Source organism: Sesamum indicum, linkage group LG12 (genome assembly GCF_000512975.1).
Source record: "Sesamum indicum cultivar Zhongzhi No. 13 linkage group LG12, S_indicum_v1.0, whole genome shotgun sequence".
Classification (NCBI taxonomy): Eukaryota; Viridiplantae; Streptophyta; class Magnoliopsida; order Lamiales; family Pedaliaceae; genus Sesamum; species Sesamum indicum.
In genome coordinates this window covers 28568-41014 of record NC_026156.1, presented here as the reverse complement: position 1 = coordinate 41014, position 12447 = coordinate 28568, and the positions used below count along the sequence as shown (strand labels likewise).

At 31.2% G+C, this 12447-nt stretch overlaps 1 protein-coding gene across 1 annotated transcript; it reads right to left on the bottom strand.

Moving 5' to 3' along the window:
• LOC105174752 (NAC domain-containing protein 72) lies at positions 1780–3400 on the bottom strand. Its single transcript, XM_011096941.2, has 3 exons — positions 3088–3400; positions 2715–2983; positions 1780–2618 (listed from the first exon to the last, which is right to left on the bottom strand). Exons 1-3 carry the CDS (start codon positions 3266–3268, stop codon positions 2064–2066), a joined length of 1005 nt encoding a protein of 334 aa, XP_011095243.1. The 5' UTR covers positions 3269–3400; the 3' UTR covers positions 1780–2063.

Here is a 12447-nt window from a genome sequence, read left to right as displayed (position 1 = left end):
TTGTTGTAATTCTTGTTGCTTCTTTTATTTTATTTTACGGATATAGTCCACGTGTATGAAGACAATGTTATTAATTTTATGTAAAAAAATATATTATTCACGGGATGTGTATCTGTGAAATGAAACATAAAATATAATAAAAAAGTAAATTATATTTTGTCTTTCAAACTACCCGTTTCTACAATTTAGCATTTATTTTTTTATGTTAACTTATCAGCTTTGCGAAATTTTTTCACTTTGTCATATATGATTTTATTGATTTTTCTATTGGAAAAACAACACATGTTGTGTCTATGTGAAAAATATTACATTACATAACCCTTAAATATCATAGGTGCACTGTATGCGATATTAATTTTCAATAAAATATTTGGTGAATAAATAGTTATAAATGAAAAAGTACTCAATTCTAAAGTTGAAATGGTAAATTAATAAAAATAAAATTAAATTAAAACAATTATAATTAAAATGACAAAATACAATTAACCCTAAAAATTACAATAGAAACTGAAGAATGAGAAAAGGAAAACGTCAATGGGCAGAAATTATTACTTAATTAATATTAATAACAGAATAAAAACAAAAAAAGGAGAGTGGTAAGATGGATCGTATTATACTTAGCTGTGAATTTTTATAGCGGCGCCGAAAAGAGAGGTGAGACCACATGATGCATGCCATTGCCATTGCATCGGCATTGGCATTGCCAGCTGCTTTCTACAAATATAAGGGCGGCTGTAGAATTTTATTACAGCACGTGTAGAAATCCATTGGAATGTATACATATTCTTCACTTTGCAGAGATACTGAAGGACTTGGGATTTTTGAAAACACAGCGCTGTCGGTCTGACTTTTGACTTTCAAGGCTTTCTTGTTTTCTTTGGATTTCCTAATCCTAATTCCTAACATTCTTCTACATGCTTCCTTTCACTATATTATATTGAAAAAGTCTTATTTGATCCTACTCGATTAAACTTAAATCAATTATATAACAAGTATAATATACTTATCATGTGATTGGTGTATAATTTAGGAAAAATAATTAATCAAATAGCACGTGTTTCACACCTACTTTGTTATTGAATTGATTTGATCGAACCAGATTCGAACAATAATTTTTCATATCATATATATATGATGATGCATAAATAATTAAATACAGATATGATAAAGTATTCATGCATATTACTTATTGAGTCACAGGCATGATTGCCATTACGTAAGAAATATAGAACAAAAATAATTAAAGTGTTATCGGCTGTCTTTTTTATAAGTCTAGAAAAATTAATATTTAATTGTTGTTTATTTTCTATCTTGGGGATCAGAGTCATTAAGATATGTCAAATACATTAGTAAAATATTATTGAACATAATCATCGTATTGAAATTTATTTAGTTATGGACATACCATCTAACGTGTTGGACACCCAATTTATTAAAGTTGTTCTTGAAATTTCCAAGCCGAAAAGCTAAAGATTCTTGGAGGAAAATTGCCCCGATTTTGTAAATAGTCAGTGACTTTGGTGTAATATCATAATAAATATATATACGGTCTAAATTAATATTTTTGACATTATACGATATAATTCGATTATGCGTAGATATACAATACTGACTGTAGTTTCAAATCAACTTGAAGTAACAATTTTGGTATATCCAAATTATTTAATTATTAAAAATATTATTATTTCCTCGTAAGTGAATGTTATTATCATTTTATTTTAACCAAGCACCTAGTACAAAACTTGGAAGGCAAATATCAACCATTGCCATTTACCAATATTGGATATTCAACTAAAAAAGTAAATATATTGTGTACTCACTACTTACAATAAATTACATTCTAACCCCTAAGTGTTCTTTTTATCGTAAATTACACCCTCGAGTGTGCAAATCGAGATGAGTACAAAATGGGGGCAAAGCTGGCATTCTTGATTCATTAGCCCGCAAAATTCATCATCGTCCCTTGGAGCTCCTACTTTTCTCGGAATCTAACAAACACGGCCAGCATGTTAGCCCAAAGAATTCCATGTATTTACACAATAACCCCTAAGGTATTTCACTATTCACTGACTAAACCCCAACCCACCAGGCTGGACAGGGTACCGAACACCAAACGGGTCAAGCGAGTTGGAGAAATCATGAGGGAACACTCCCACGTTTTGTTGGTAGAATCCGGGTCGGTCCAACCGCTGATTTCTCAACCCACTCTGGACTTCTTCATCCACAACATTGCCAGGACAAAGGTGCTGCAAAGCAGGGGTGTACATGTCATTTTGGCCATTCATGTTATTGTTCATCTGTGCCTGCTGGGTCTGACCCTGTCCGAGTTCGGGCAGTGGGTTAAGCCCAGCTAGCGTAGCCCAATCGAAGCTCCCGGATCCCAAGTGCTGAAGATTCAGCTTCTGGTCTTCTTGCTGAAAATTCTTGAGAGAATTCATTCGTGGCAAAGAGAAGAAACGGTCATCAATCTCCGGCAAGGACTCCAGCACGTCGTCGTACTGAGATGACGACGACGACGATGAGCCGAGACTGTAATCCTTGCTCTGAACATTGGAAATGGCTGGCTTCTGTGCACTTGAATTTTTCTTGTAAATCCGGCAAAGCACCCAATCATCCAACTATGTATCAAAAAGAATAAAACCCATCAGCCCACGGGAAAAAACAAAAAGAAAATCATTGAAAAAAAAAAAAAAAGATTGATATAAGCTTCTTACCCTAGAGCTGCCATTTTTCCTTGGAGGTTCAGACAGTCTGTATTCGTGCATAATCCAGTTTGTCTTGGTTCCTTTAGGTGCTTTTCCAACGTAGAAAACCAGGGCTTTCTTTATACCAACTTTTCTTCCCTCTGTTGTAATAATCTTATCAGTCCCGGTTGCTTTCCAGTACCCCGAACCCGCTACTCTGTTGGGCCGTGATCCATTCGGGTACTTCCTGTCTCTCGGGCTGAAAAAATACCACTCTTTTTCCCCGAACACAGCTTTGCCTTCATAAACAAAGGAAAAAAAACAGAAAATTTAGAATGAATTCGTAGTACGAGAAAATCAAATTCAAAACAAGAACTAGTTAATAATCATTAATTAAACTCACTTGGAAGATCCCAAGGATCGAATTTGTACAAATCAATATCTCCAATAATCTGTAAAGAAAAATGGTGGCCTGCAACTTTTCTACAGAGGTACTGCACCAAAAGCTCCTCATCCGTTGGATAGAACCGAAACCCGGGAGGCAAACTCAGTTGTGAAAGCGGGTCGGTTTCTCGGACGCCCATTTTTCCTTTTTTCGAAAATTCCGATGATTGAGCGTTCAGGTCTGGATACGAGGCAGAGAAGAGTAATAAAAAGCTTTTTTATTTTCCTTGTCTGAAAATTCAGGAAAATGATTTTCTTTTTTCTCCGAAAACTGAGAGATATGGGGGGTATTTATAGAGGTGGGTAACAGTGTAAAAAGAGGAGATAAGTACGGTCGTCCTTTTCCCAGCGTCAAAGAGTGGGACCGAAGAATCACCATTGCGAACGCGACACGTAGAGGGGTTGGCCGCTATCGTATGGCCGACCTTATCCGATGGTAAAAGAGGACTAGCGCTTTTAGGCCAAGTGCATGAACGTTGTTTTTCAGAAGACGCGATAAATACACAGGGGAGGAGGGGTTAGAATATTATGCAGTGTAGCGGGTGTATGTGTGTGTGTGTGATTCACCATGCTGCTCCACCGCCACGTGCCCACCCCAATAAACTTCTAGAAATCAGAACAGCCTCATTGTTTTCATCTGATTGCGTCTTGGAGCTTCAAATTCACTCATGTCAGATTTGTTTTATTCGGAAAATATTTCTTTATGAAAAAAAAAGATTTGAGTTTATAAATTACTCTAATTTTTTTTTCCTTTTTCATTTAATATGGAAGCCAATAACACGCTTTAAATTCCATTGTCATATGCACTGTTCAATTCTTAATTAGTTTATTTATTTAATCAAAATTCAATATCTAATTATATTGCATCATATAAAAGATATGATATCGAAGAAAAAAACAACATTACTTTAAGTGCATGTACCATAAAGTGAATAGCAATCATGGAGCTGCATTTGATGTTAGGCAAGTAAAGCATAAAGTTCACTCTAAAAGAGCCACCTTTAAAAAGATACGCCTCTACACACTCTTCTCACTTCTCGTCTAATTTTTTGATTCATACCCATGGTTTTACGTGTGGAATTATAATCTTACACCATCAATGTACGTTGTTTAATCAATATGACAAAGCCATTTTATTACATGATGATTACGTTACTAAATATTTTGTAAGAACTTTTATAATCAATTTCACTGTGATTAAAATTGAAGTCACTTGAATGTATGTACGTATGCGAGAGAGGGGGAAACGAAGCATTTTAAGATTTAACATGTCGATAAAGAAGCTAGAGTGGACTGTAGGACACAAACACGTGGAGAAAAGAGAAGCTTGGATGCGTTAGGTTAGGAATTAACACTTGTAAATTTTCTGATTTTGAAAAAGAAGTTCCTTGTTGTTGTGACACGTACGTAGCCCAATTTGTAGGTTGTTTTTTGGTGGGTTGGGGGTTGGGTTGGGGGGAGAGTTTTGGGTGTTTCTTTCACTCTACAAACTCCTACACATACATAGATACATGTTGAAGATGGGGTGTAATGATAGATTGATAGTCTGAGGTGGCGATGGTGGGTTTTGGAGGTCAAAGGTTGTGATTAGGGACAGGTTTGTTGGAGTGGAGGGTTTTGATTCGATAGAGAGGGTACGAAGTGCACGTGGTGGGCGGAGAGGGAAGGAATGATGAGGAGAGAAATTTATGTATGTATGTTTGGTAGGTCAAAGGTACACGTCCGAGGCGAGGCGTTTTTTGTGTGCGGCTCAGATTCTGACACCGCTTCCCGCTTCCTCTGTTGTCTTGATGGGGATGTATTTGTGCTCTCTTTTTAGTAAGTTCGACCACAGACGTCTGCTATGTCGTCTGCTCCCACTTCCTTCCACCCCTCATGACTTTTACGGTGTTTCCAATATTTTTCACAAGATAAAACATTTTATCAACAAATTATTAGTTAAAATATGATATAATTAAGACTACTTGAAAAATAAAAATAAAACAACATAAATTGCTAGAACATAATTTGTATTTTTGTGTAAAATTGAATTAATCTTTAATCTATTTTTAATAAAAATTGACAACTTTCAAATAAGTTCGCGCAAACACTACCCATTTCAAATAAGCCCCAGTTAATAATGTTTTAATATTATATTACACATTTTTTATTTTATAATATATGAGCCTAACTAGTTAAACACGGGTTGGTAATTATTTGGATATTTAACATGCCATGTACTTTTATTTAAAGTAATTATGACAAAAAAACATATTGCACTTAATTTTTTTAAAAAAAATATAAAATTATACTTTTTTTTAAAAAAAATTAAATTATATTTACACTCTTTTCAAAAATTCACTGTTAATTTATAGCAGACAACTTTCATTAGAGATTGAAAGAAAAAAATTAGTAAAAAAATTACATAAAATTCCAAATTTACCTATCAGTTAATATTCTCATGTAATAATTTTATACTTATAAAGAAAAAAATATAACGATATTAACCTAACTCAATATATATAGAGATATATTACATTTATTATTTTATAAGTACAAAAATATTCATAGGAATGTTAAATGAGGTGTGAAATTTAAAATTTATGTAACTTTCTTTTGCTAATGTTAGTATTTGAAGAAAAGGGTCAAGTGTAAATGAAAAATTTTTAGAGGAAAAAGTATAATTTAAAAAAAGATATAACTTTGCATTTTTAGATAAACTTGAAAAGTAATTAACCCAAAAATCAATCAAACATATGAGAACGTGTAATATAAAGATTCATTCACATAGAGTTAAAGTAACAATATAAAATATTTAGGAGTAAAATACAACTCATTTAGTTATTATTTGTATATGCATCATGCTTTTACCGATACAAGAATTCTCTTACATCCATAATTACTGTAATATTTAATTTAAAGTTATGACATCAACCAGAAATACTAATCTACTATTATATTTACGACATTCAGTTAATAACAAGAAGCTTATTAGGTACAACTTTTAGGGTTTAAACATATTTTCTAAATATTTATTGTAATAAACTATTAAAAATTGAGATACAAAATGTAATATTAATTTAAAATAAAGTACGCGTTTTAATTGGCTTCACAAGAAATTTAAATGTGAGGTTTGGACTTTGATTTGGAATTAGATGAAAATGGTTGCCCACAAGAAATAATAATAGCTCTTCTGTTGCCTGATTTCTCGGATATTATGCCATGTGCATATTTAGATAATTATAATAATATTCCAAGTGGGCGTAAGCCTAACGTCACGTAGTACACAAGTGGTGTGTCATACTTTTTAGCATTAAATTCATTCCATTAATATATTAAAAATAATAAATAATAAATTACAATAACACTCTTCGATTAGATAATCTTCTTCTGTGCTTTAAATTTGATTGAGTTCTTCGCTAGGATGATAAGTGTAAATAGATACTTGATTGTTATGGGAGTAATCACTCTTATTTTTTGTATTTAAAATGATACAAGTGCAATTTATGAAAATTTTTAATAAACGGGTAGGATTCCATGTCAAACACCCATTTAGGAACAGACGAGTTTAACAAAAAATAAGTTACAATGAAACTCGATTTTATCAACACATCAATATAATTATAAATAAATTAAAATAATTAGCATAAAACGATATAAATACCCACAAAAATAATAGGACTTAAATTTATAATCTCGAATTTGTTCATGTATATTATTTATTAAGTGCTAAGTGGCATTTTGTTTTTTTAAATAATTGAATGCTATGTGGCATGTCAATCCAAGACTTTGCTAAACCTACCATCTTTACTTAGCTGTCACAGCGAATTTGATTTAATACCTCCCAAGAGAAAAGAGAACCACGTTTCGTTTGACAAATTCATGGGAAACGACGAAACGTCACCTTATTTGGCCTTACGTAGTAAAACAAGACAACAAAGAAAAAATTATGTCAAGATAGGGAATAAGGTTATCAGCATAATTACTTTTTTTTTAATATATGTAATTAGTATGTCTTTTTATAGGATAATTAATATGTTTTTTTGTTGTTGTAAAATATTTAGTTTGAATTATAATTACAATTAAAGATGCGTTCGTAGCTGAAATCCAATCAAACTACGTATTCACTCAATATAATATGACAATAAATTTATTACCATAAGTATACACCATAAACAATTTTACTATTGGCTACAATTTCATCAGCAATAAATTAAAATTATGATAAATAATTATTATTAATCATAGTTAAACAAAAATTGATCACAAATTTAGATTATCCATCATAAAAATTATTTTCTCCTCGGCTTAAATATTTTAGCACACTCATAAAATTACGGCTAACAATCGTTACGTGGCCGTGGCCAATTAATGACTATTTACTACGGCTATTTATTTTTAACAATAAAAATTAGTCATGATTAAACGTTAAATTTCTTCTGGTGATATTCATTGCTGATTTTGACAGTAAATAGGGAGGGTATAGTGGGGCCTCGCCCCAGACTCGATCTAAATGGGGCGGGTTTGAGTACAAATTATTTATTTTAATTCTGATAACAAATTTTATTTTGTAGACATGACGGGATCCAATTAGGGATGAAGCGAAACGACGACCAACTCGAGTTAGGGTATATTTTGATCTTCCAAAAATGGAGCAAGGGCAGGTCTCGAGTTTGAAAGAATCGATTGCATTATCATTGCTAATTTTTAAGTCGACTCGACCCTGTTACTTATAAGAAAACACAAATTGTTCAACTAAACTAACATGATGATAGCAAGATAGATTATTATTGACTCGACAAAAAGAAATATATTATATATATTATGTAGGAAAGACAGAGATTAGAGTCAATAATAATAGTCGACTGCTAAAAGCAGAAAGAAAATTCAAAGCATACTTACCCAAACAAGAAGAGACTGAAAGTCAATCCAGACTAATTTCACAGAACATACTTTTCCGGTGACACCAATTCAGGCACGTATGGTCGGAGACTTCAACCTTATCAGTTGCCGCCTAATTGCATGTATACATCGATCCTTAATTCGTTAGTTGTTATTTGCAACAAACCATACATATATCTACAATAATGTCTGAAGCATAAAATGAACCAATGGGAATCCACTTCTGGGAGGATCTTTGAATATTCCTCTTCATCTCTCACAAAATATAGTGCTTGTTTGATTCGATCCTATCCTGTCCTCTCCAACTTCAATCTCATTGGATACACACAACATCCATTCACCACATCTTGCACCAAAACTACTATTAAATCATTGTGTCTGACAAGTAATTTTTAATAAAGTGTGACGATCTTAATGATTATTTTTTTAACATGTTTTTAGATATGTCTGAATTAATTAATTCCATTCTTAAAAGATAACTAATTAAATATTTTTTTCTATAATTTTTGGGTTAATTACACTTCGACCACCTCTAAAAATGAGGAATTAGATTTTCACCCATAGAAATTCTGAATTACACAATCATCCCTTTCAACGATTCACTATTTACACATGATCCCATTTTATTGAATTTAGATGAAAAATGCTGATGTTAGCAAAAAAAAAAAAAAAATACATAAATTTTCAATTTTAATCTTTATCTAATGTTCCTGGCCATGTAATAATTATATACTTATAAGAGGAAACATGATGATATTAATCTCACTCCATATATATAATCACATTTATTCCTTTACAAATCTAAAAATATACATGAAAATATTAAATAAGAAGCAAAATTAAAAATTTATATAATTTATTTTACTTACTTAGTATTTTATGTCCAAACCTAACGGAATGGGATAAGGTATAAACAGAGAATTTTTGAAAAGAATATTTCAAAAAAATTTTGGGAGAAAATATAATTTTTTATTTTTAAAGAGAGTATAAGTATAATTAACCTTTAATTTTTTTTCTTCTTTCGTCTCACCTCACTCACTGCACGTTTCTCGTCTCTTATTTAAGGTGTTTATCTATCTTTTCTCTTTTAACTATTTATTTTTCTTTTTTAAGTTATATTCATTTATAATTATTCTAAGTTAGTTTTCAATTTGGTCGGTATTTAAAAAAGTATTACAAAGAAAACATCTTAATCTAACTTAAAATTTTAATTAAAAAAATTGTACTTTTATTTAAAGATGTAAGCACGTGTATTGTGTGTGCTATATATAGACGCTTGCTTTTAATAATTATCATGTGCGCTCAAGAATCATACTTCTCCCGTCCACAAATGGAGCCTTTAATTTGATTCATATTGAAGTTCTACATATACATTAAAATTTAAAATTAAAAAAAAAATCATGTATCTTATATATTCTTTGGAACCACTAACCTAATAAAAATCAAAGAATTGAAATTGAAATATATATAATTACACCAAATTAATTTTTAATAAATTAAATTATTTTTTTCCTCAACATTTCGCACGAGGAAGAAGCCTTAATTTTGTCATGAGGTAGTCGTGAACATTGGACCACTTTGACTAGTCACGTCAAATGTACAACCTTGACATGCTAGGCCATTCATTAAGTTGTGATTTTGATCATATCTATGTAATGTGACATATGAACTACTAAAGTAGATTACAAAATCTTTTCATTTATCTTCAACTTTTGAACGGATCAAAATGCATATGTATCTTATTCTAAAAAAGATAAGATTGCGATCGATCATCGTTTTGAAAAGAAAAAAAAAATAAAGAGTTGATTGTATTTTTCTTAAATGACGAGTTGCATAATGCAAGAAAAATCGGAGTAATTAAAATGGTATGAAAACAAAGCAACTTTATCCATGTTGGAAAAAAGAGCGACTTTATTTACATTTAGGCAGAGAAAAATTAGAAAATTCAAAGAATACAAATGGTGTGGTCAGAATTTAAATTTTTGGGCAGGTTGATAGCTTCCGAACTTTGCCAGCCCATAGCGCATAACTTGAAAATGAAAGGAGAATGGCTGCATGTTCAGCGGTACTGTGCAGTGGCAACACACCTTTGATTCGGTAGGATATTTATCATGTGCTAGCTATCTTGATATGTATATATATCCATTGAATTACAGTATTGTCATGTTTCATACACAACCGGATCCAATAAATCACAACGAGATCTTGTAAGGGTTCGGTTGGTGTGTAATTAGGTACGATGATTTTTTTTTTCCTCCCACTAAATTTTACGATTGGTATTATTAGAAGATGTCCATTTTTAAAGTCAAGCCCAACACAACATCCACTGCTTGATTGATTATTATCCAGTGCAGATTGTAGGCCCAAAGTTATCTACAAAAAGAATTTTCTGTCGTAATTTTGTTTGAGATAATTTTAAAGATTTGTGTTAACAAGAGTAAGAATGTAATTTAAATACAATTGTTCAAAACTATATGATATCCAACACTGATCCAAGCATAATTTATGCATGTGTAAATTATAATGACTTTTCATGAAAATTGATATAATTATAAATATCTTTTATTATTTGAAAAAATTATCAACATCCTTATGATATTAAGAATCATCTAACAATTAACTAAATTAGTTAGTCTTAGTTAGGTTTTCATACATTTTTTGTGATTAACTGACAACATGTCCTTATGGATTATGAATTATAATTTTATTTATTTTTAAAAAAATTAAAATTCTTTTACAGACTAATTGGTTAATTTTTTAATAAACTTTCAAAATTTTTCATCTACCTCATCTGATTTTTTTTAATTTTTTTAAATAAACAGGAAAAATACTTTTTTAGTCCCATAAAAAAAGGACAGGATTTATTTTGGTACCACAATTATAGCATGTGTCGCTTTTAGTCCCACAAAACTTATAACCACACATTTTTAGTCCCAAAAAGTAATGCACGTTGTAGTTTTGGTACTAAAAAGTTCCAAAATCACACTTGTGAGATGGTGAATCTTATTTTAAAAGTAAGTTCTTGTTGGATAAAATAAGATAATGGAGCATATAAGATGTTAGTAGTGACAAATTTATAATTAATTTGAAGGAGTTTGTTAATACTTCAAAAGTAAGTTAGGAATTCTTACTTTCTCTAAAAGAGCTTATACACTCCAAGCATTCACCAAACACTTTTGTAACATCTTATAACATGTTTAAAGAGCTTATAAGTTCACCCAAACACCCTCTTAATGTGAAATCCATGGTGACTTGATTTCACAAGAATCGAAGAAGCGGAAGCTCTTTTTATCCTAAATAGTATATTTTTTCTAACTTTCTCTCCTCTATTATATTCTTCTCCGTCCAGCTCTCATGTGTATGTTTTTGACTCTTTGACATCGTGCCGTGTGCTCTGTGAAATCTGTCTCCCTCATATTTAGAGTAGACGAAAAGCTTAAAAAATCCAGATGGCGTTCGCTATATTTATTAGTGACTGGCTAATGATTCTGTTAACTGACTTCACAAAGGCCTTTCCTTTTCAAACTTTGCTAAAACATCTTCATATTTCACTATGAAGAATATGTTCAATTTTCTCCTGTGGATGATACATCTTGAACATCCCACATTCAACCATTCTGTAAAAGTAGATTTTGCACATTGACTTGCTATAAATTTGGTGAAAAATGTCTTTTGTTCTTCAGCCTGCCTAGCAAGAACGATATTTATCGTTTGAAAGAGGAATTCTTGTGCCGACATATTATTGTGCGAAATAGAGTAATAGACACAGTTATCATCAAATTTATAGCTGTCTGGTGACCGTTTTGCTTGAATTTGGTGATCTATATCTCGAATCAATACTATATGTTTTGCGCCTTGAAATGGTTGAAGAACGGAGTGGCTTCGTTGTAAACCACTCGACTTATCAAGTAAGAGCATGTTTGTTACTATGATATAAAATGTTTCTTATGAGCATGTTGGTCAGATAACATTAATGCAGTTGGGAAGAATTGAAAAGAAATGTTAACTTCCACTAGAAATGGGAGATCCCACATCTTTGGTTATTACCTTTGTCAACTAGAAAGAGGTATGTAGCTTCACAAATGTGTATGTTTGTTCATAAAAATGTGATTCTTTCTTACAAGTAAATATTATGTGTTAGTGTGTTTATTAAAAGAGTGTGGATAACTAAAAAGACGTAATTTTAAATTTTATGGGACTAAAAATGCTACCTACCATAGTTGTAGTACCAAAACAAACTCTACCCTTGTTTTATGGTACTAAAAAAATATTTTGCCCTAAATAATCTATACAACAAGGGCAAAGTTGAAAATTTTAAATCCCATCTAATATTATGTAATTTCACATATGATGGGTATTTATAAATTTTCAAATAACAATGGGTATAATTATGTCAAATTTTAAAAAAATTTGTTGTAATTTACACTTCATATAAAAT